This window comes from Nelumbo nucifera, chromosome 1, assembly GCF_055504915.1.
Source record: "Nelumbo nucifera cultivar China Antique chromosome 1, China Antique-T2T, whole genome shotgun sequence".
NCBI classification, from domain to species: domain Eukaryota; kingdom Viridiplantae; phylum Streptophyta; class Magnoliopsida; order Proteales; family Nelumbonaceae; genus Nelumbo; species Nelumbo nucifera.
In genome coordinates, this window is record NC_142649.1 from 3,397,635 (window position 1) to 3,424,025 (window position 26,391).

Consider the following 26,391-nt stretch of genomic DNA (forward strand, 5'->3'; position numbering starts at 1 on the left):
GCAATGGAGTTTGCTGTTTTTTGATTCCAGAGATGGAATAGCAACCCAAGCACTCGAACAATTACATTATCTTCCACTAAGAACACTTTTGAATTTGATGAAAACGACCATTTAAAAACCGAGAAGGTTCCCAAATCATCTTGGATACTTAGGGCTCTAACATTTACCTGGTTTTCAAGAGGGTCCAACACTGCCTTAGCAGGGTCGAACGGGGTCACAATAAAGGTGCTTCTTAGCTCCATCTTGCTCTTCAACATTTCTGCAACTTTCCACCAGTCTGTCACCACCCCTCCAGCTTCAACCACTAGCATTCTATCCCAATTTCCTTTTGTCCCCAATGCTACCAATGAAGGTCCCTCCTACTATTTTCCATGGCCACAAACTTTTTGTTTGTTTCCTCTTTTTTACACAAAAACTGGCTTCTGGTTTCTGGTCGTTGTCCCCTTTCATCAACTTTCATATTCTCTTTATTCTCCATTCTCCTTCTATATAGAAAATTTGTTAGTGTCCCAGCAATCCTTCTCCACCCTTGATCATTCTTCCCTTGAGGAAGACAAATAATTTCTTTCCTTCCTTTAGAGAAATATTCAGTTAAAGAAATAAATGCACCTTTTGCATTCCTCTTGTTCTCTAGCACATACCTCCTACCCAATCCTGAGAAATTTTCTTTCTGATATCTCTGCTTCCCTTTAGCAGCTGCATCAGAGACAAACTCTTTCACCCACTCAATCATTTCTGAGCCTTCCAAAAGGATCGTGGCTCTCTTTGTTCTCTTACTTTCAAACCCATTCTTCCTTTGATCCGTATCTCTTCGAAGAGAAACTCTTTGGCCTCTATCCTCAGAAAAGACCTCAATTTTACTTTCTCCACGAAACCTCCCTCCACTTTCTCCACGAAGCCTCCCATCCACTTTAGCAATAGCTTCAAGACCCTAACATATTGTGTGTGCTATGTTCAATCATTGGGAAAAGAATTTTGGAATGGGTCATGATTCTTACAGTAATTTTGGGTGTATGAAGAGATTCATATGGGATCAATTTTTGGTCATCCATAGAATTTGGATTGGAGTGATTTATGTATTGTATCTTTTTTTTTTCATTTTTCTTCCGTCTTTTCCTTTATGTTAGGTCATTTCTCATCACATTTTCTTGTACATTGGCATTGATTTTACCGAGTTTTATTTATTTTAATTTCAAAAAAGGAAAAAGAAAAAAAAATGGAAAGGCACACTAGGCATTCGGTATAAGGCAACGGAATCAATTACCCATGGTCTATAAACAGTGGCATGACATCCAAAAATATTAGGTAGCTTGGTGAATGTAGTAAGAGGAGCACTAGGGCCTGAAGAGGTGGAAACGCCAATAGTTATAGGCTGAACAAGGAGTCCCTGAAGCTTTATCAAAAAGCGAAAATTACCAGGTCCATGATGCCTATGGGTGGAATCATGAGATAATGGTTGAGCATCAGAACCAACTTCACTCTCTTGAAACGACATGGCTCCAAGTCATCAAGTGTGGATGGAGCTTCCAACAATGATCCCATGATGCCTATGGGTGAAATTATGAGATAATGGTTGAGCATCAGAACCAACCTCCCACTCCTGAAACGATATGGCTCCAAGTCATCAAGTGCGGATGGAGCTTCCAAGTTCCAACAATGATCTCAACTACACTTAGGCTTCTTGCAATAGTCACACATTACATCTTCTATCTTCCAACAATGATCTCTGAGTGGTGGAACTCTTACCAGTTTCCATATGGTTATTCCCAGTTTTCAATTCTTTCAAGGTAGTCATCATCAACAATAAATCAATAGAGAAAGCCTCCTTAAGAGAGAGAACAAAACTCACAACATAGGCATCTTCCAAAGGTATCCGGTCCATGCAGTCCAGGATAGCCAATACCCAGTCCCTAACAATCTAACATAAACAATAAATAGATCGAATACCACCACAAACAGGCTTCCACACTATTTCCAACATCATTCAAGGAATCAACACTGTTCTCGCACAACTCACAATCTCCAAGAGTTGGTATAGAAAAATTAATACCTAACTCCCCATCCTTAACCAATACAGACAAGTATCTATAGATTGTAGAGAGAAAAAACTCCAAACACACCAAAAATCCATCCACGAGTCTGGTATTTTTGTCATTTCCCAGAAATTCCTTTGAAATTTTCCAGAAAAATACTACAACTTTAAAAATTCACAACAAGCATACTAAAATTCTTCTAAAATCAAGATCTAACAGAGTCTGTGGTCATTTTCATCTGCTGTCCTAACTGTAAGGCCTGCTGACACTACCAGTCAAAAGAGATGACATTAGCAGGCAGCCATGGTTGCAGTGATCCAACTAGCCTCCTTGATCTGCTCTGTTACCAAATTATGACTTAAAAGTAATAAAATAAAAATTAAGTTTGACATTAAGAGATTAGAGAGATGAGAAGAAAACAGACCTATATAATGATGGGTTGCAATTACACAAACACCCCTATCACTGCTATGTAATTACATTAATCTGAAATAAGCTCAAATGACACTAAAATACCCCTAACCTCTCAAAAGTTTTCAGTAGAGCCATGATACAAGGACCTATTTGCAAGATATCAAGACCTTTCCTTTACCCGTTTTCTCAATCAAAATGCCAGTGTCAGCTCTTCATCATTTCTGTAAACCAATTCTAATGTGAACAAAACTTCACCACTTATATTTGTAAAAATTACCTCATTTCCTTGAACTTGTAACTGCCATAATTTCAGATAGATTTATCTATTAGATTCAGCCCCACCCATCAATGCAGATTCAAATTCTAAAGTCTCTTAACCATAATAATTTGGATTTGTTTGATGACAACTTATATCTAATAGAAACAGAAGATCCTTTTTTTCTAACAAGTAACAGTAATTTTATTACAATTATATGTATAAAAGGGGAGGGCTAGCTATGTTCCTTCAAAGGAGAGACCTTGTTCACACAAGTGTATACAACAAGAATAAAAATAACATCAGTAATAAAACAAAACTATCACAAAGGCAGTTTAGAAGTCAACTAACTTTATTAAGAAAGCTACTTCCATTGGCATTCAAATCACTATCAGTAGAGGATGACTTCTTCTCCATTAGGGCAAATGGGACCTCTGCAGCACTCTTGCTTTTCTCTACACTCGGAGTATGAACAGCAGAAGAATCTTCCTCAACTACACTGTTGGGCCTGCAGAAAGCATCTGATGAACCACTCCTGCAATACTCAACATTTTCTTTATGGTTCAAAGTTTTAGTTGATATTTTGATTGCCTTTCTGCTTGGAGCATCTGTGTTCGTATTTAGGTTCTGTGATCCCAACTGCAAAGGTTGTGAGCCATCTTGGAACACTTCCCTGCAAAGAAAAATTCAGCATATCTTAAAACAAGAGAAAATATAGATTGAAACTATCAAGTCTTACATTAGCCCTGGATCAAAAACATGGCAAAATGTATGCCTTTGTCCATCAATAAGTTCAAATTACTTGAAACTCTGATAAGATTAGATTTTCAAGGAAAATAAAAAAAAAAAATAGAGAAGAAAACTGAAGAGAATCTGTAGTACAAGAGGAAGAGAACAGAGGAAGAACAAGAGAGGAGAGAATGATTTGGAAGAGAATCCGTCTAGGGCAGTACAAGCAGCCCTATTCTTCATTATTTTCGTGATATGTAAAATTACAGGAATACCCAGCCACATACTAATGTCTATAAAACTTCAATACAAGAACCAGAAATAAAAATATGACATGTCAACACAGTAAGAAGAAAAATTAAACTTCTCAACACTCCCCCTGAAGATGAGCATAGATGTTAATTATGCCCAGCTTGCTCATATAGTGCTACAACCTGGATTTAGAGACTCCTTTGTGAATATGTTTGCTAGCTGTTCTTATGAAGCAATAAATGGAAATGCAAACTTCTCCAAAGGCTACTCTTTCTCTTAAGTTCAATTATATCATGCTAGATTCAGTCATGGGCAATAATAATAGCTGCCTCATTATCACAATACAGCATCATGGATTTATCATACTCAACTGCCAATTCACTGTGAAGAGATCTAACCCATAGAATCATTGACACACCATGAGCCATGACTCTATATTCTGCTTCTGCACAAGAATAAACAACCATCGACTGTTTCTTACACCTCTAAGAAACTAGAGTACCCCCACCAAGCATACAAAACCCAAAAGTGGACCTCCTATATCAACGCAATCAGCATCTATACAAGATTCAATCTCTCGTGTGCCCATAATTAGTAAACAGGATCCCTCAACGAGGGCAACCCTTCAAATAGAATAACATCCTCTTTGTAGCTGCTAGGTAAACATCCCTGGGAGCATACATAAACTGATTGATAACACTAATATCATTGGGATTGTCAATTGTGTCAAGCATAAACATAATAATTTTCCCAGTAATTTTTAAATACTCCCATGTCAGGAAGTAACTAATCATCAATACTGGATAGGCAGTGAGCCAATGATTATGGTCAAAAGGGGTATCAACAGGTTCCACCCCAACTTTCCCAATCTCCTAGAGTAAATCCAAGACATACTTGCATTGGGAAATGGAGATACCTTCAGATGGATCATGCTGCCTCAATACCCTGAAAATAGAGTAGCTCATTAAGATCCTTAATTTTTTTCTTTGATCAGCAACACAAAGAAGATTCATTGATTGAATAAAAAAGAAAGATGTTACAACAAGAGGTTATGAATACCCATGAAAAGAAAACATTACATTACACATGAACCCCACCACCCTATTACAATTGTGCCCAATACATTTGCTGTTTGTGAACTCCTTGTTTGGCTAGGCCATCCACCAGACAAATTGATCTTCTTACCCATCTTATTTGAATATTCATATCTTTTGGGAGCCACTTGAAGCATCTGATTTCTACCCTACTACTATATTAGACTCCCCTTCAATGATCAACCTTACAATTCCCATTTCTTTAGCTTTTTGTATCCCAAAAAATGCCACCAGAAGTTTGCCCTTATTGAATTACTTTCTTCAATTGGATCCAAAAACAAAGCACACACAATTCCACCCACAATCCCTTACCACCCCCTCCCAATTCTTGAAGGTCCAAGATTGCCCATACTACAACCATCAAAGTTCAACTTCATGCAACCACCACTTGGGGTAATATTTTTTGTTTCCAGACCATCACCGCCCATGTACACCTCCACATAATTATGCCCCTTCTTTCCGTGCTCCTCAAAAGAGACAGGAAAACAAATTATCCAAACTGATAGGGGGGTTCTACCTACAACCAAAAAGAGAAGAAAACCATTTCGAAATACATCAAACAAAAGGACAAGAGATTAAAAGATGCTAAGCAGTCTCACCAATTAACTTACACAAGAAACATTGATTAGGGGACAAGACCCAATGTGCTCTTTTCTTTTGCAACAAGTCATAAGTACTAATGCATCCGTGGAAAACTTCCCAACAAAAAGCTCTAACTTTTTGGGGGGATGGGGGAACACAACACTTCTTTCAAAGGAGATGCAGGAGCTGAAGAGTCAAAATTGGAATTTTATGAAATTTTATGCATTCCTGTATTTTTGGACAGTACGGGTATTTTTGTCATGTTGAAATTTTCTGTGGGATCCATTAATAGGATTTAATTTTTCTAGTTATAGTTTGTTTATTTTTAAAATTTCAATCATTGCATAAGTAGGATTAGATTTAGTGAGTCTTCTTTGAATTGAAATAGAATATGACAGCTTAGTTTGAGTCCTACTAAGATTATTGACTCTAACAGTTTGACTCCTAAGACTATTATGAGTCTAACGGTTTGGCTCCTAGGATTATTATGAGTTTCGAGTCTATAAATATGCATAGTTATTTATCAAAAGAAATATGTATGGACGTTTTACATAAAGGCAATAAAATATATTGATCAATAACAGCACTTTTATTAAAAGAGATATGTAAGATACAACCAGAAAGGAGGGGTAAAATGTCTTAACCCTCCCTTTCAAACCCGAAAAAACATATTACAGAATAGCCCAAAACAAGCTAGATCTTCCCACCCCTTGTTTAGCCAAGGAGTCAGCCATGGAGTTGGTACTCCTCTTAGCCCATTGAAACCTTATAGTCATGTTCTGAGTTAGTTGCTTGGTTTTCTTTCTTTCATTTGAGAACTTCCACATGCTGGACTCTTCCATCTGCAACCATCTAACAGTCAGTTGGGAGTCACCTTCCACCAGCAACTTGCTAATATTCAGCTGCTTAGCCCATTTGACTCCTTCTACAACTGCTAGGATTTCAGCTCTCAGAGAATCCCCCCAGCCAATAGGTCCTGAGAACATAGCAATAATTCGCCCTTCTTCGTTCCTGAAAATACCACCTATGCCTGAAGGGCCTGGATTTCCTTAACTACTACCATCAAAATTCAATTTGATGAAACCCAAGTCTGGTGGAATCCAAACAGGTCTGATATCACTAGAAATAAGAGCTGACCGAGCCACTTCTTCCTAGTTTCTAATGATGTCTCCTACTGAATAGGCTTCAAAAAGCTTCAAAGACTTGACCCAATGAGCCACCCTGACATATACAAGTTCTATGAATGATGCAGGAGTTGAAGAGTCAAAATTGGAATTTTATGAAATTTTATGTATCTGTATTTTTGGACAGTAGGGATATTTTTGTCATTTTGCAATTTTCTGTGAGGTCCATTGATAGGGTTAAATTTGTCTAGTCATAGTTTGTTTATGATTAAAATTTCAAAGTCATTGCATAAGTAGGATTAGAGTCATTGAGTCTTCTTTGATTGAAATAGGATATGACCACTTAGTTTGAGTCCTATTAGGATTATTGCGTCTAACAGTTTGACGCCTAAGGCTATTATGAGTCTAACAGTTTAACTCCTAGGATTATTATGAGTTAGAGTCTATAAATACGTATGGATGTTTAGTCGAAGAACTATGGTCTCGCTTCGGTCCAACTGATTGCAAAGACTTTGACGAGTCGTTATCAAAAATACGACAGACGGGGTCTTTGCGTGAGTACCATAAGGAGTTTGAGAGATTGGGACATAGAGTGCACAGATGGACCCAGAAGGCATTAGTGGGCACCTTCATGGGAGGCCTCAAAACTGAAATAGCAAATGGAATTCGGATGTTTAAACTGAAATCCTTGAAGGAAGCCATCAGTCTGGCGAGGATGAAAGATGAATAGTTGCACCGCCATGAAAAGACTTAGCGCCCAGTCACTAGGACCGCGGGCAACTTTTTCCCAACGAAAATGAAATCTTGCTCCACCACTGAAGCGACTCTCTTGGACTGAGATGCAAAGGAGGCGTGTTCAAGGTCTTTGTTTTAACTGCGACGAAAAATTTGGACTGGGGCACAAATGCAAGAGACCACAGCTGCTACTACTCGCAGGGGATTGTGACGAAGATGAACAAGATGACGAAGAAGGAAACCACACCAACCAGCGCGGAGAACCTGAAATATCACTCCACGCTCTCACAGGGTGGCCAACAGCTAGAACCATGCGAGTCTCGGCTAAGGTGGGATCCCACGAACTGATCGTTCTTATTGACAGTGGGTCAACCCATAATTTCATCAATGACAGGATAGCTGAATTGTTGCAATTACCGGTGGTGCCAACCGAACCCTTTAATGTGAAGGTGGCCAATGGTGATCCCCTTAAGTGCCAAGGGAGATATACCATTTACCTTAACACTTTATTCTTTACCGCTGATTGGGTTGGATATGGTGCTAGGAATTCATTGGCTTGAGCAATTGGGCACGATGGCTTGTGATTGGAAAAAAATGACAATGGAGTTTTCTTGGAAGAACCAGCACCGGCAGTTAAAAGGAATCGACAACCAACCGATTCAACCTGCAGCATTCAAAGCAATTTCCAAAGAAATGAAGCAAGGGAATTCCATATTTGTCGTTTGTCTCCAAGCAGCCACGGAGGAAGTGCCTCACAGACTTCATCCGGACATGCAGCAATTGTTAGCCGAGTTCGATGACATCTATCAGGAACCAACGCAGCTGCCGCCAAGGAGGGAGATCGATCACCGCATCAACCTCAAAGAAGGAACCGAGCCAATTAATGTTCGTCCATACAGGTATGCCTACTTTCAAAATGCTGAAATAGAAAAACAAGTTCAGGATATGTTAAGATTGGGGCTAATAAGGTCTAGCACAAGTCCTTTCTCTTCTCCTATCTTGCTAGTCAAAAAGAAAGATGGAACTTGGCATTTTTCTACAGATTACTGGGCTCTTAATGCTGAAACCATTAAAGATAGGTTTCCCATTCCTATCGTTGATGATATGCTAGATGAGCTATACGGAGCAACTTTCTTTACTAAGCTTGATCTACGGTCAGGTTATCATCAGGTACGGATACACCCACTTGATATTCACAAAACTGCTTTTCGCAGACACAGTGGTCATTATGAATATTTGGTTATGCCCTTTGGCTTGTGTAATGCCCCATCAACCTTTCAGGCCATCATGAATTCCATATTTCGTCCATATCTTCGAAAATTTGTGTTAGTCTTTTTTGATGATATTCTCATTTATAGCCCCAATTGGAACATGCAACTTGAACATGTTCGAACAGCTTTTGAAATATTAAGGCATCACAAATTTTTCATCAAGCTTAGCAAGTGTACCTTCGGCCAGCAAGAAGTCGAATATTTAGGCCACATTGTAACACCCCACGGTGTCAAGGTGGACCAAGGGAAGATTACGGCTATGCTTAATTGGCCTAGACCCACTAATGTGTCTGAATTGTGTGGCTTCTAAGGCCTTACAGGTTATTACAAAAAGTTTGTTCGCAATTATGGGATCAGAGCTCGGCCACTCACCGATCTCTTAAAAAAGGGGGAGTTTCAATGAACAACAGAAGCGGAGGATGCATTTACAGCCTTAAAGCACGCGATGACTACTACTCCCACACTTGCTATGCCAAATTTCAATGAACCCGTCATTGAATCCGATGCTTTGAGTGTTGGCATTGGAGCAATATTGACACAACAAGGGAGACCCATAGCATTCATGAGCCGAGCCTTGGGAATCAATAAACAATCGTGGTCTACCTATGCCAAGGAAATGCTTGCCATTGTTCAAGCTATTCGGACCTGGCGCCCCTACTTGTTGGGCCGAAAATTCTACGTCCAAACCGACCAACGTAGTCTCAAATATCTATTGGAGCAGCGCATTGTGACGCTAGAACAATAGAAGTGGGTGTCCAAATTGTTGGGATACAACTATGAGATCACTTACAAACCGGGACGGAAGAATTCTACTGCTGATGCTTTGTCACGAGTATTAGGCAGCCCTAGCCTTAACACTCTTTTTGTCCCTCAGACATCTCTGTGGAATGCAATCAAAAATGAAGCTAGCGAACATCCCTACATGATCCGAATTGGTAAGCTGGCAACTGAGAACCCGGGAGCTCCCTACACATGGCGGAATGGTTTGGTATGTTACAAAAACCGTGTAGTGATTCCCCCTAAATCCCCACTCGTCCATCGACTATTGCAGGAATTTCATGACTCACCGTATGGACATTCCGAAGTATTGAGAACATACAAGCGCTTGGCACAACAATTCTACTGGCCATCAATGTATAAAGGCATCCAACAATATGTGGCCTCTTGCACTGTTTGTCAAAAAAATAAGGCGGAGACTTTGTCCCCAACGGGTCTTCTCCAATCATTACCCATCCCGTGCCACGTATGGGATGACATCACCATGGACTTTATAGAAGGGTTACCGCCCTCTAACGGCAAAACCACTATTTTTGTGGTGGAAGATCGCCTACGTAAGTCAGCCCATTTTTTGGCCTTGCCGCATCCTTACACGGCAAAACTGGTAGCTGAAAAGTTTGTGGAAGGAATTGTCAAGCTTCATGGCATGCCACAGTCAATTGTTAGTGACAGAGATCCCATTTTCATGTCACTTTTGGCGAGAATTCTTCAAAATGTCAGGTACCAAGCTGCACATGAGCTCCGCTTATCACCCCCAGACCGATGGCCAATCCGAAGTGGTTGACTGGGGTGTTGAGCAATATCTTCGATGTTTTGTTTCTCAACAACCTCGCAAATGGAATTCTTTTCTCCCATGGGCTGAATTTTCGTACAACACTACATAACATTCCTCCATCGGGATGACACCCTTTCAAGCTCTCTATGGGAGACCCCCACCAAGTATTCCGAATTACCAAATGGGAACATCATCTGTGGAGGAAGTGGACCAGACCATGATATCTCGCAATGTCATTCTACAACAGCTCAAAATCAATTTACAGGCGGCAGTAAATCGCATGACACAATTGGCCAATTCCAAGAGACAAGATGTAGAATTCCAAGTGGGCGATTTGGTCTTCCTAAAACTCCACCCTTATCGATAGCAAACTGTCCATAAGAGAGCATACCAAAAGCTGGCCAGTCGCTTCTATGGCCCGTACCAAATTGAAGATCGAGTTGGAAAAGTAGCTTACAAACTTAAATTGCCCACAGGATCCCGAATTCACCTTGTTTTTCATGTTTCTCTGCTTAAAAAGCAAGTAAGGGAGAATACGGCCACTAGCACTGAGTTGCCACCCATAACTGATGATGGCGAACTCATTATGGAACCTGCCGCCATTTTGGATACTCACTGGGTTAAGAAAGGGACCGGTTTTATTGAAAAAAGCCTTGTCCAATGGAAGCAACTTCCAAAAGAAGATGCTACGTGGGAAAATTCGCAAGAGTTGCGACAAAAGTATATCAATTTGAACCTTGGGGACAAAATTCCACTCAACGAGGGGAGCAATGACAAGCCAAGACGATCGGGTCGGGTGCCGATCAGAAATCCAAGGTACATGCAATGAATCACCTCGCATGAGACATGCAAGGTATCACGTAGCCTGAACCTTCAGCGTATGGTTGGAAGATCTACATCAGCAGTTAAAGATCTACACCAGCAGTTAGTTGGTTGCATAGGATTCGGTCAAAAGGAGAATGATCTTGTAATTCGGTTAAGTTGTTTAGTCAGTTCCTTTTGTTAGGCTATTGCATAAGAATCGATCAGTCTGTTAAGGGAATTAGTTTATTAGTCTGTTGCATAAGAATAGGTCAGTCCAAGAGTTATCTTGTTAGACTATGGCATAGGGATCAGTCAGTTAGTTAGAGGGGATAATCCCACAATTAGAGGCTATTTTATGGTAATTAGTTAAGAGCTTCTTGTATTTAAGCACCAGCAGCCAGCTTAAGTAGGCAATTGGAAATTCAATAAAAGTTACAAGGTTCATTCTCACCTAAAGCAGAATACCAATTTACGACTCTAGCTTTGACTGGGACCTATCACCAAGCTTCTCATTTCCAAAGGGAAATGCCAATGCTACTTAACCAAGATAGACATGTTCTTGATGACATTGCCAATTTCCAACCCACCCTCCTTCCTCTTAGTCATCTTGTCCCATCTCACAGTTGTTATCTGATGAATCCTAAACACAAACATGTAATAGACAGGAAGATTAGCAAAAGTGGCTTTAATTAATGTTAACCTTCAACCAAGGGAGATATAGTTCCTTTTCCAACCAACTAGTCTCCTCTCTATTCTTTCCATCATTGGAGCGCTAAAACTAACAGATCTAGGGTTGTCACCTAGAGGTAACCCTAAGTATCTCATAGGCCATCCCCCACATTCATACCCTATAGATTCTGCCATAGACCTTACATCTTTCAAATAGCACACCACCAATTTCAGATTTTCAAACCCAAGTCTACTCTCCTTATCAAAAAAATCAAGATGTATTCTACAGACTGAAGATGAGTTATTATCACCCTCTCTCTCCCCATAGTCCAAACCTTTGAAAAGTTGCAGTCGATTAACTCTAGAGATCAATCTACTCTACACATCAGCCACCAAAGTGAAAAGAAAGGGTGAGGTTGAATCATCATGCCTAAGGCCTCTAATAGCCCCAACCACCACCACCACCCCCTCAAAAAAAAAAATTAATTCCAAATCCATTAGCAATAATTGGGTAGAGGGAAGTTTGTAAATATCCTTTGATCCATTTACACCACAAGACTCCAAACCCACAACTTCCCAAACTGTTGATCAAGATCCATTAGCAATAATTTAGTGGTAAGTTTGTAAGCATCCTTACATCCATTTACACCACAAGACTCCAAACCCACAACTTCTCAAAATTCTGATCAAGAACTCCAATTCCACAAGATCATCAGCTTCCTCCAAGTCTAGCATAACTGCCACTTCCTTTTTCCTTCACCTTTTTTCACAATTTGTCCATCCCCAATCAACGCCCCTTAGTATTGGGAAATGATTGAAGGGAGTACCTTTTTTATCCTCAACGACAACACCATTGCAATTCATTTATAAATGATAGTACAAGACAAATTGGCTTGAAATCTTTCAAGTGAATAGCATTAGTCTTTTTTGGCACCAATGCGATAAGCATGGATTAAAACATCAACACGATACACCTGATATTAGGCGTACCATATCAATATTGAACCGCACCGATACAGGATATGCTATAACTGCAGGTGTATCCTGTCAGTCATGCGTATCAGTCCAATACGTCACCGTATTGGCGCGTATCACATAGTAGCGGCCAATACGCATTGATACAGAAAAATATTGACCATGGTTTCGACGAATAACGCAGCGTTTCTCAATAAAAAAAAACAGAAGGAGCGTGACTCAAACCCAAGTTGGCCAATGCTCGAGCGCACATGTACATTAACCACAAAGCCAATTGTTATTTCATATTAACAAAAGTAATAAAATAACTTTTATTAAACTTAATGTTTACATGCAAACAAAACACAACATTCTTTTATTTTCAAAAACTTCAACTATAAATTACAAAGAACAATATTCAAAATTAGTATTTTATAAATCAATGGAATAAATAATTTATAAAATCCACACATATATATGCATATATATATATATATCAAAATGAATTTTAATTTCAAAAGTTTATACAAATAAAATATTCATAATAAAATAATTATTTTAATACTTAAATTTTGTAAATTTGCATATGGTATATATCTCAAATTTTTAAAAATTATTAATTAACATTTTAATTTGCATTAAATAACAATGTATTTATTATTTACAAAAATAAAAGTATTGTTTACAAAGTATTTGAAAATATAATATAAATTGAATCCATCAATCCGCTAATCTACATTTTATATAAAAATAATTTTTAAATTCGAAATTTTATAAAATAAAATATTAATAGTGGAATAATTATTTTAGTAATTAAAATTTCTGAATTTTCATATGATATGCATTTTCAAAATTTTAATAGATTTCATATATTTTACGTTAAGATTATACATTTTTATAAATTATTAATTGATATTTTAATTTAAATTTTATAATAAAACATTTATTGTTTACAAAATATAAATACTATTTATCAAACATTTAAGAATTAAATTTTTAGTTGAACTTTTTGTTAATGTTAAAAAACAAAAATAGAAAAATTGATATAATAATTCAAATATAATAGTTGCATATGCTTTATGCCTTACACTTTAATAGATAATAAAATAAATTTGTCTTCTTGCATGTATTAATTTGTAAAAATCAATATAATATTGGCCTTGGACTCTTGATTGATGTATTATTAATAAAATTGTTTAATATCTACATGTCCTGCTATATTAATTATAATATATTTCTTCATATGTATGTATGTATATATATATCATTTAAATATACAATTCCTATATATTTATATATTATTTATAGTTGTTTTGACATTAAACTTAATGCTATTAATATATTTATGGAATTTGTGTGCATTTTCTTAGCGTTTCCATATTCCCAAGTTTAATGCTATTAAATATTAGTCAAAGCCCATTCAAAGCCATCATGAGCATCTTTCAACTTCACAATGTAAAATGCCCTACTAGTTCTTCAAAGCATTGTATTGTATCCTACTTCCACAATGTTATCACTCCCCCTAAAGCTCCCCAAGAAGGAGAAAACTCCAATTAATGCCTCTCTCATTTGAGAAGCTTCTAACCCATCTCATGTCAATATCATAAACTTTGGATTCCTGAATCAACAAAATATCACATGTTTCCTTTCTAAGTATTTCCTTTATTGCTCTCCTCTCCGTTGCACTACCTAATCCCAATACATTATAACTCATAAATTTCACGCCAATCACTGAATTACAACCCAAACTTCCCTCTTCCTTACAAACCTCTTCATCTACCTCCACTAGCACTAAATTCTTCATTCCCTTTAACATCATTTAGAAGCCCCTCAACCTCACTTAGTCTTCTCTTCTTCTTTCCTCCTATCACCTTCCCTTTTTTAGCATAAGATTTCAATTCCTTTAGTGGAACCACTTTCAGTCCCATTCTATCAGCTCTACCCTCCACCAAATCCTTTTAAAGGGTAGCTTTCGTCCCAATATCTAAGTCTTCCTCCAGACCAACACATCAATACTCTTCTTTCCACTACTCACGTTTTCTCCTTCTTCTTCATTTGTATCACTTCCAAGGATTAAAGTATCGGTATCGGGTATCGTATCGGACAACTTGCATATGGATATGAATACGCTTGGGAAACGCATGGATATGGACGAAAAAATATGGAAACGCTTGGATACGTTAAGAAAATGCACACAAATTCCATCAATATATCAAAGGCATTAAGTTTAATGCCAAAACAACTATCAATAATATATAAATACAAAGGAATTGTATATTTAAATGATATATATAAATAATATATATACAAATAAGGAAATATATTATAATTAATATAGCAGGACATGTAGGTATTGTAAAATTTTATAAATAATGCATCAATCAAGAGTCCAAGGCAAATATTATAAAGATTTTTATAAATTAATATACGCAAAAAGCCAATATTATTTTATTATCTATTAAAGTGCAAGGCATAAAGCATTTGTAACTATTATATTATTTTTCCTATTTTTCAATTTTTATTTTTTAAAATTAACAAAAAATTCAATTAAAAAATTAATTCTTAAAAGTTAGGTAAATAATATTTATATTTTTGTAAACAATTAACATGTTATTATAAAATTTAAATTAAAATATTATTTAATAATTTATAAAAATATATAATCTTAACTTAAAATATATCAAATCTATTAAAATTTTGAAAATGCATATCAAATGAAAACTCATAAATTTTAAATACTAAAATAATTATTCTATTATTAATATTTTATTTTTATAAAGTTTCAAAGTTTAAAATTATTTTTAATATAAAATACTTTGTAAACAATACTTTTATTTTAGTATTGTAAACAAAACTTTGTATTGTTCTTTTTAATTTATATTATATTATATTTTATATTTTCAATACTTGTAAACAATACTTTGTAAAGTTATGAATCTTCCTTTTCCGTTGCTCATTGTTTCCACAACATACTTTCATTGTCCTTCCACCAGCATTGTTTTCAGATCTTTCTCCCCACTTGAAGAAACCACTTCTTCTACAAAACTTCCAAATTTGGTGCCAACCAGCATCACCATCAATAGCTTTGCTTCCCTGACCTTCAAGACCAATTACCCATTGACTCTTAGTTCTTCAAACAGAAAGTTCTTTGTTTCAACTTTCACCGACACTTAGTTCTTCCTTACCCTTATATTTAATTCATCCACTTAGGTAGTCAGTGAGTCACATCTGATGCTGTTTCCAACTCTTACCATCTTTTTATTCCAGAACTGGCCAAGTACTATATAATCTACAAGTAACCTATTCATGGTGCAAGCAAGAACACCACCACATATCAATCCCATAGTCCTTCTCATCCATTTGGGAAGCACCCTCACATAAGTCCCATAAAGATCCAGTGTCCTCGGATTTCCTTTCCTCAACACCCCCTATAGCATGAGACAAGCCATCCACAAGACCAATGGTTCCCATCATCCTTGAGATATTAGGTCCCCCCTCAGAAACGAGGAAAACAAGTGAGGCCACCAAGAAAGCCAACCTATGTTACATCCTAAAATGGCCTTCTGTAAACTTTTATGAAGGACCACCTCATAGGACCAAGAAATTCTGAAGGCCGCAAGTCATTCCCACATAGTCTAATAGAAATCTTACTTGTATGATCAAGTTTCTGCTTAACCAGAAGGATAGAAATTAATTAGAAGTCTTTACATGTACCAAATAGGATTGCTTTTCACACACAAGAAACATTTTCACAAGAACAAAATAGATATGCATGTTATAAATATTCTTCAAGATATAGAGTTCCAATATATATCAAATATGCATGAAAACGGGATAACTGCCAGATACAATTTGGCTATTTTTTTGATATATTCTGAAGGGCTACACAACGGGGGGTAGCCCATCCCCCAACCCAGGTGCAGGTGGGATTCGATTCCAAGTCTCTGCTACGACCAGCAGCAGACCTTACCAACCAGCTGGTTCGCACCTTGCAACATAATTTGGCTATTGTTAAATATTTACCGTTTTAATTGGTGTTTAATGTACAAAAGGAAGGAGGAACTGATGAATTACTTGTTTCTCCAACATCCCCTGACATCCCTGCTTTGGAAATTCTGCTTTCTATAGGGTTTCTCCTGGTCTTCCTCCCACTTAGAGAAGTTCTCTTCTTGTAGCCTACAGTGGATTTTGGATCTAGAGGCCCATCTTGCAGGCTATGGTTCCAAGTCCATTTATTGGTGAAAAGAAAGGAATTATCTTTTTGCCAGGAAAGACGAAGTCTCCTTAGACTTTGTTCGGCAATTGGCAGTACTCTATGGATTGGACCTTAACACTTGACCTTTTTCTCTTTAAAGGTAAAGATTTTTATTTACGTGATCTGTTATTCTGAATGTAGATGATAGACTATTGCAAAAAATTGGTTGGCTACACTGTAGAAGGAAGTTTTGCACTTCTTCACTCTTTTATATTAATATTTTTGTTTACTTACCAATAAAAAGTGAGAAAAAATTATATTAGAGGACATAAAATAGCACAAAGTATTCTAAACTGAACCAGAAAATAATATATAAACAACAGAATGATAATTCTAATATTAATTACTCACAAGTTTGTTTGAAAGTAAGACAACCTGAAGCACCAATATCCAACGTCCAACACAGACTCCAAGAGCAGGTATATACATAGATTAAAAAAAAAAAGGCATAGGCTCTGAATCATACTTGACATTATCAATGAGTTATTACCTGGAAATCCAGTCTGATACAAATGCAGCAGAGGGTAGTAAATGGAAATATTCAACAGATGGAGTTATTGAACAATTACCAAAACTCCACTTTACCAAGGGACCTTGCAAGCTTCCAAAATAGTAAGAAAATGCTCAGTCAGCACTTAATATTATGCATTGCATTAAAATTTATTGAAGCTAACACAGAGAATATCTAGTTCTGTAGGTAAAGTATGAGATTGTTATCTGAACAGATGTATGTAGCAGAAATTCCATTTCCAAGGTCTGGACCTCTGAGTCCCTATCACAAAAAATTAAAAAAAAAAAAAAAAATCTCACACTAGAGCAGATCAAACTGGATGCTTACTGACCATTCACTTAACATTTTCTGAACCACCAAGGTTTTAAAAAGGCTGAAACATAGTTGAGGCACAATGCCCCAAAAAGGTGAGGCATAAGCCTCAATGCATAGCAAGGTGTAAGCCTCAAAAATTAAGAAAAGAGTTGATTAAAGTTTATAAATGATAAAAAAACATAGGATATAAAAGTTAGAGTGATAGAAGGTACAAGTATCCAAAAAATATAAGTTTACAAGTAATAAGTTCTAGGTTTCAAGCATTCAACAAAATAAAAACTAATCAACTAACAAGCATAGACCTTTTACATTCCAGGTTTCAAAATCCAAAGTTCTCAAAATATTCAAACTACCAATCATAATGTTTAAAACTCCATCAATGTGAGCTTTATTTACACTGCCAATCCAAACCCAAATAGAGGGTTTGCAACTTTGCATCAGGTTAGCAGCTGAGACCAAAACTTTTACCAAAATTTCATGGTCATGGATCATGATGATGATGTTTTAGATTATCAAAAATCTCCATCATAAAAATTGTTTCAATGAATCATCCATATAATTGATATTCGATTTCGGGATACCCAACAATTTAGAAGAAAGAAAACAGAAAAGTTGATTTGATCTATATAAAACAAATCAGCAAAAAGAAAATAAATACACTAGGAAGACTGGAAGATAAATGAGAAAAGTAACAAACTTAAGAAATATAGCGAGGTCTTGTTCTGTTTGTCTGAAGTTTGATATCTGAAAAGCAAAAAAGCTCTAAAAGAAAGTACTTTGAAAATTGGTGCTTGTTTGTTTTATCTAAAATCTGAATGTATAGAATATTGTTCTAAAATCTGAATGTTGAACTTTGAAAATAGTAACTTTACCATTTTGCCCTTGTAGTTGATTATGAGAATGGATATTTATGTTAATGACGATTAACGTTATCAATAATAAAATATTAATAAAAAATCATGAATTTTATATAAAATAATAACAAAATAATAAAATATTTATTAAATATTAGACTTAGAAAATCATTGTATGGACTTAGGCAATCTCCTAAAGGTTAGTTTAACAGATTCTGCAGCGCAATGGTCAGGGATGGATTCTTACAAGCCAAGCCAGAACACACTCTATTTATTAGAATAAATGGATTATTGCTTACTACCCTTATTGTATAATGTTGATAACATTGTAGTAAAATGATGTTGGGATCAAGCAAGTGAAGCAATTTCATAGCAAGGAGTTCTAAGTTAAAGTCGTAAGGGAGTTAAGATACTTCCTAGGCATAGAGGTGGCAAGGTCTAAGCATGATACCATTATTTGTCAAAGGAAAAACAAAATAGAGACCTACTAAAGAGGACAGAAAAGCTAATAGTTAGGCCTGTAAATACTCCTATAGACACTAACATGTTAGCCATGTTAGCCACTGATAGGCAGCTTCTTGAAGGCAAGGCAAGGTTTCAACATCTTGTTGGTAGATTGATGTAATTATGCATGACACATCCAAATATTCCTTACGAAGTGAGTGTCATAATTTAATATAAGCACTCACCTAAGGATGCTCACCTTGGTGCTTGAAAGAGAGTCCTTGCCTACTTGAAGGGACAACCAAGTAGAGGAATCCTCTTCTCTAATCATGGACACACAAAGATAAAGGGATTTACTAATGCAGGCTGTGCAGGATACCTTGATGACAAGAGGTAAACTTCAAGCCATTGTACTCTCGTATGACAATCTCATTTCTAGGAGAAAAGAGAAGCAGTTTTTTGTTGCACTCTCCAGTGCAGAAGCTGAGTACAAAGCTGGCACATGGTGTTTCAAAGATGCTATAGGTTAGATATATGCTGGATCAGATTGAAATTGCTTATGATGAACTGGTGCGTTCATATTTTGACAATTAAGCATCCATCAACATTGCACATAACCCTGCTAAACATGATAAAACTAAACACACTGAGCTTAACAAACAATATTAGAGAGTGGGTGACATCAAGGTTTGTATGCCTTTCCCTATTTGAGTAGATATGACAGACAGAAAATACATTCATTAAAGGTGTCAAGCGGATGGGGCTAGACCTATGAAAGGCAAGCTAGGCATAATTAACTTGTATGCACAGCTTGAGGGGGAGTATTCAGAGATCAAATATGAACTCCTAAGGAGTTAAATATGAAGTATAGTAAGGGTGATAGTGAGCTTATCCTAGACCTCGTGCTTTACCTGCAACTAGTTGGGAGTTTTATTCTTAACCCAAAAAAAAGTGGAAGTTTTATTTACCTTATTATGACTAGACATGGCATCTCAGAAACACCATGTCTAAAGGAATATTCTTCTCATCTTCCTTCCCTATTGAGCTACATGCTATTGCTTATGCAGATGATAATGGGGCAGGATTCTCAGAAACTGTAAATCAACCACAAGCGGTTGTGCATCTTTGGTGATTCTCTCATTTCCTGGACATGCAACAAACTACCTACAGATTCCAAGGCATCGACTAAGTTGAGTATAAAGCTATGTCCTCTACATGCAGTGAACTTATCTTGCTAAGAGGTTTCTTCTAGGACTTCTCTAATGACTTGGTTACTCCAACACTATTGCATGCTGACAACACTAGTGTTATAAGGATAGCATCTAATCCAATTTTTCATAAGCAGACCAAGCACATCAAGGTTGACTGTCACTTTATTCAAGGCAGTACTTGTCCAATCATATTACACTTACACTCCCTCACATAGCTTCTCAACATCAATTAGCAAATCTCTTAATTAAATCTATGAAGCAGACACTATGATCATCTAGTAGGCAAACTGATGTTGGTTTCACAGCTTCAGTTTGAGGGGGAGTGTAGAGAGGAGAAAACGTGAAGGCATAATGTACTATTTTATTTTCTTCACCTTCTTTCTTTGTTTCTGTACAGCACTTTTGTATTCTATTTCTTTATTCTTTACCCCTTGAAGGGTCACTTGTAATTTTAAATATGTGGCCCTATATAATATAATCTGACTTTGGGAGTTGGTTAGACAAAGTGACTCTCTTATTTGCCCCGGAAACCATTGTTCTTCCTCTTCTACTGTTGTCAACTGTTCTCAAACCTTATATTCAAAAAAATAAAAAACCTTCACACACCGTTGACTGACCAAATCAGTAATAGTTTTCAAAGATCACACAATCAATATATCTTTTGCCTATAAAGCTATGCCACACCACTCCAGTGACCTGAGAACTGAATGGGCAGATTGATGGTACTGGATGAACATGAACATTAATGCTACTGACTCCATCATATCCTATCTAGTAAAGCATCTTTCCTTTATACAGCACCATCTTTGAATTTGTGTATATAATACATTAACCTACCATATTAAGCATAGGTCAAGATAGTCTAGCACCATTGTTGGGATAACAAGCCCAACAACATAGAGGTACACCAAACAACAAATTATGTCTCCATCCATCTACAAGTTATAGACTAATCTATCAAGACTAGGGCCAAACCTGTCAATAGCATCTTTTATAGGAACTTTAATGACATCCTCATTAACCAACTTAGTACACTGCATTAAATAAAACCGAGTAGCTGTCTTCTTTTTGCTTAAGGAATACACATCACAACTTCCCAAAATTGCAAGATCTTCCCTGTTAATTCCTGTACCAAATACACAAATCAGATCCCAGAAAAAATGTAATCTCCTCCAACAACAAAACAGAATAAATAATACAGGTTTCCAACTCTCCATTCTAAAATTGCCATCCACAAAGCTTATGGCATATATCAAGCAGGGTTAAGATTCTATCTTCTAGGACACAAGTGGGGATATAAATTCCACAACCATCACTAGGTACCTTTTCTGACATTAGAATAAAAAGAAATTTTGTTAAAAATGAAAAAGGTTACAGAAAGACACAGGAGTGTGAACAGAACACCACCATCATTGAATGCAATCTTCAAAATCCTTTGTTACAGTCAAAATGATGACTAAATCACAAACATACACACACAAATAAAGGAAAAATAAAAAAAAACAAAGAAAAAAACATTAACTGAAAGAACCAAGCACAACTTCTCACAGCAGATTGAACCTCTTTCCCCAAATCTACTCTGGCAGGTGTTGTCCTTTATCCCCAACTCTCCAAATTCTGCTGATAACATATAAACAAAGTTTCCCGGCTTAGCTCAAAAATTCAATGATTTTTTTTTTAATTTTTCAAAAAAGATAATATAAATTTCGTCTATCAGCTCGTCCCTCCTCCCAGTCATGTGCTTACTTAAGGTACCCCTCGGCCCATCTATCTTGTAATGGGCCTTGGGCTGAAGCCTATGGGAGCCCACCTTTACAGCCTTTATTTGAGATGCCTTCTCCGGCCCTTCATCAAGTGGATCCACTCGATTGGGCCCTTCATTTTGTCCCACGTGACCACTTAAAAGGCCATGCCCCCGTGATTTAATGGTCGAACCAGCAACCTTCCCTGTCTGAGGTTGCTTGTTCAGCCCTCTCCCTTTCGAAACCAGTGAATTTTTGTTTGTTTCCCCTGACACCACCTGCGCAAATGATCTGCCATTTGTCATAATTTTTTCTTGCTTTCTCCAGGTTTGACCTTCCAACTGCCCCATAACTTTTTGGCTTCCCAGAATTTGTTGGCCCTTTTTAGTGAAACATCCCTTCCCATTTGAATTAACCACTCTCACAAGTCCACGTAGTGCTTCTTCTTCCTCCTTCTCCCCTCCAACCATACGAGCCTCCTTCCACAGCACTGCTTCAATGGAGGAAGCTAACCATACAGAGACAAAGCTCCCCTCTGTTCGTACCTCTACCTTTCGTGGAATGTGTTCTGGCTTCACACCACTTAGCAGGATTGCTACTAAGTAAAGATCTCCCCAGAAAACACCTTTCAAGATTCCTCCACACAACACAGCTATAGATTCTGCTATTTCTTGTTTCCATAGATGGAATGGCAAGCCTATTACATGCACCACCACACCATCTTCGACAAAAAAATCCGTGGAGTTAGATGTTGGATTCCATTTGAAGACTGTGAATGATTCGAACTCAGCCGGAACATTGATAGCTAATATTTCCAAATCATTCTTTAATGGATCTAGGATGGCTTTACAGTTATCGAAGGGGATTACTATGAAGACACTCTTCAGCTTCAACCTGGTTGCCAGTAAGTCAGCTACCCTCCTCCAATCATTAACCTTTTCCTTGGCTTGTATCACAAGCTTACTATCCCACTCCTCTCTCTCTAGACCTCCCACCATTCTGCAATGGCCTTTTGTTTTTGCCATGACCACTGGCCCTTGTTCTACCCTGTTGTTGCTGAGATATACCTTCTCCTCCCTTATGGAGGCTTTTTTCTCATTTGCTACTCTTTGAGCTAAGAATTCTTTGAGCAACCAGTCAACTTCCCCCCAACCTTGGTTCTGTTTTCCTGCTGGTAGACACAACAGTTGCCTTTGTCCCTTACCAAAGAATTCAGCCAAAGCTATCAAGAACCCCTTTCTATTCCTCTTACATTCAACAACATATCTTCTCCCTTCTAATGTACTAAAATCCTGCCAGTTTATCTGCTTACCTTTTGAACAGGCTCCAGCTATGAACTCTCTTAGCCACTCGATCACTTCTAATCCTTCCAGCAGTATTGTACCCTTTTTCGCTTCCCTTACCTTCAGGCTTACCTTCCCCTTAATTCTCATCTCTTCGAACAGGAGATTTTTTGCTTCTATCTTCAAGGATCTCCTCCACTGACCTGCCTGCACGAACTCCATTCCCTCCCATCTTAGTTCCTCCTTGGTCACGTCTCCTTAACGCCAAATTATTCCTATTTTTTTTTTCTGGTGCCTCGGTTTGATAGTTCATAACAAGGGAGATGTTGAGGAGGATGCCATCATAGAATTAGAGCAAGATGGGTAAAATGGAAGGGCATCTGGAGTTTCATGTGATAGGTGCATAGCTGAATACCACTTCAGGTTAAAAGGAAAATCTCGTTCGAACCCCTCCTCTCGTTCGAACAGTTCAGGCGCAAAAAAATCTCCAGATTCGCAGTCGCGAGGCTCTCTACAGTGGGTCCCATCCAACCTGGCGAACCGTCTCTCACCAGATAGGCGCAACCCGAGATACCTCAAGCCTAGTGATGAGAACAGAAAAGGGATTGAAGACTGGTCGAGTGAACAAAACAGCAATGACGATTCTGATAGAGACGAAACGCTAAGTCTGGGAAGTCTGTCTCTGAAAAGCAACAATGATTTTTTTGAAACAAAAAGTTTGCATACAGAGCTGTTGTTTCTAGAGGAAGAGACTGAAGAGGCAGGTGGCGAGAAGGCTAGAAATGGTGAAGAAAATGGTTCTAAAGCTGTGAAAACTCCTCCTCCCTTCGTCGAGGGAGCTGACCCTGAGTCTAATGAACTACAGGATGTTGGTGGAGAGGGACAAGAATCGGCTGTGAGGATGGATGCGGGTATTCCAGTGTCGGAAACACAGAAAAAGGACTTCCAAGTGGGTAGGTCGTCAGGAAGTGATTCTTTCACCATGTCTACTTCACAACCTTGTCCAAAAAGGGGAAAGGCTTTAAAACCAGTTGCCGCCTGTCAGCAAGTCATTTCCAGTGATTCTAGTCCTACCCCCGTTCTATCAGATATGGGTGTCAATTCTGTTTTAGGTATTGACTTGTTTGCTCTACCTGTAACAGATATCCCAACTTCCCATCCTGGAGGTTCTGATGTAAGAAAGAGGGTGATAGTGGAAGGAGGAGAGAGGGTGTTGGAAGGAAGTAGTAAGGGGGAGGCGGACAGAATTTGGGAGTTGATCAGTACAATGATGGAGGAACAAAATAAAAAGGAAGGACTTGGAGAAAGATGTTGTAGCCAAATTAAGTGTGAGCAGGGTAAAATTCTTCCTTACACATTGGCTGGAAAGGATGGAGAAAAAAAAGAGGATGATTGTTGTATTAGGATGGGGGGGGGGAAGGAACAAATAAGAAAAAAAGATCTGAAGTGGAAAGACTAATTTTAGACATTGAGGGGGATTTAGAATTCAATGGTAGAGGGGAAGGAGGAAGGGCCTAAAATAAGGAGAATATGGCCTCTTATTGGGTTCTTTTGCTACTTTGTCTCGATGAAAATTATTAGCTGGAATGTAAGAGGGTTAGGGAGTGCAAAGCAGAGAAGGATGATCAAAGACCTACTCCGAAAGGTAAAACCCGATATTGTGCTGTTACAAGAATCCAAATTGATGGAATTAGATGGGAGATGGGTGAGGAGTTTTTTGAGGTCTAGAGGTTTAGGTTAGAGCTCGGCTCCTTCTTGGGGAGCCTCGGGGGGGATTGTAACACTGTGGAAGGAGGATGTGGTGGAAGTAGTGGAAGAATAGATAGGCAGATTCTCAGTTTCCATTAAGTGCAAGAATGTAGAGAATGGGTGTGTATGGGTTTTAACCAATGTTTATAGCCCTAATTCCTATAGAGAGAGGAATGAGATGTGGGAGGAACTATATGCAATCAAGGGGCTATGGGATGGTCCTTGGTGTCTGGACGGGGATTTTAATGTCATTAGATTCTCTGATGAAACCAGTAATCCCCAACAGGTAATCTCAACAAGCATAAGGAAATTTAATGGTTTTATTGAGGATTGTGATCTGAAAGAAATACCTCTGCTGCAAGCCAGTAACACTTGGTCCAACCTTCAGGAAACCCCTTTGTGCTCGAAATTGGATAGATTCCTTTCTAACCTTGCCTGGGAGAATAGTTTGGAAAACTTGGTTGCTAAGGCGTTACCTAGGGTCACCTCCGATCACTGTCCTATCCAAATAGGTACTGAGTCTTTTCCTATAGGACCCAAACCTTTTAGATTTGAAAATATGTGGCTTACCCATCCAGATTTTGTGAAAAAAGTGAAGGAGTGGTGGGGTGAGGAGGAGAGAGGGGTAAGATGGAAGGGGATCAAGTTCCACAAGAAATTAAAAAGGTTGAGAGCCAAAAGAAAAGAGTGGAATAGAGATCAGTTTGTTAGAATTGAGGAGCAAAAATTGGGTCTAATCTCTCGAATAGAGAACTTGGATGTAAAGGAATCTCACAATGGGCTGACCGAGGAGGACAGAGTGTTAAGGAGACAATTAAAAAAGGATTTGGAAGAGGTGTTATTGAGGGAAGAAATCAGTTGGAGACAAAAATCTAGACACAAGTGGATTAAGGAAGGCGATGGGAACACTAGATTCTTCCATGATTTGGCAAATGGGAGACGAAGAAAGAATTTTGTGACCAAGCTAGAGATAGGAGAGGAGGTGTTTACCAACCAGGATGACATAGCCAGAAAATTTGTGGACCACTTCAAATCGATTTATAGAAGGCCTTTGAGAGAGAGGACAGTCATGAAAAGAGTGGATTGGCCAAGAATTGATGAAGGAGTGGCAAGGTGGCTGGAAAGCGATTTCGAGGAAGAAGAGATTAAGAAAGTTGTCTTTAAAATGGATAGATCCAAGGCTCCGGGTCCAGATGGCTTTACAATGGGTTTTTATCAAGACTGTTGAGAGGTGTTGAAAGAGGATCTAGCTGAAGTCTTTAAGGAATTTGCAGACAATCACACTATAAGCCTTGGAATTAATGCCACCTTTTTGGCCTTGATACCTAAGAAGAATGATGCCAACCACCCAAAAGATTATAGGCCTATTAGTCTGGTGACAAGCATCTATAAAATTCTGGCTAAAGTGCTCTCATTGAGAATCAAATGAGTCCTCCCTACCATCATTAGTGAAACCCAAGGGGCTTTCATTCAAGGGCGACAAATAACAGATCAGATCTTGATTGCGAATGAGTGTGTGGAGGAAATGAAAAGGTCTAGTAAGAGAGGATTCATTTGT

General features: G+C 37.9%; 1 protein-coding gene across 5 annotated transcripts in view; it reads right to left on the bottom strand.

Moving 5' to 3' along the window:
- LOC104605278 (uncharacterized) overlaps window positions 1-26,391 on the bottom strand; it is a 112,501-nt gene that overhangs the window by 60,463 nt on the left and 25,647 nt on the right. For 4 of the 5 annotated variants that reach the window (XM_010269981.3, XM_010269978.2, XM_010269982.2 and 1 more), the window contains 3 exons: window positions 21,035-21,185; window positions 17,215-17,325; window positions 3,055-3,376 (listed from right to left, as the gene is read on the bottom strand). In XM_010269981.3, coding sequence (XP_010268283.1) covers window positions 3,055-3,376; window positions 17,215-17,325; window positions 21,035-21,185 — 584 coding nt within the window. The remainder of the gene's footprint in view (window positions 1-3,054; window positions 3,377-17,214; window positions 17,326-21,034; window positions 21,186-26,391) is intronic. The other variant, XM_010269980.3, reaches the window with a different exon arrangement.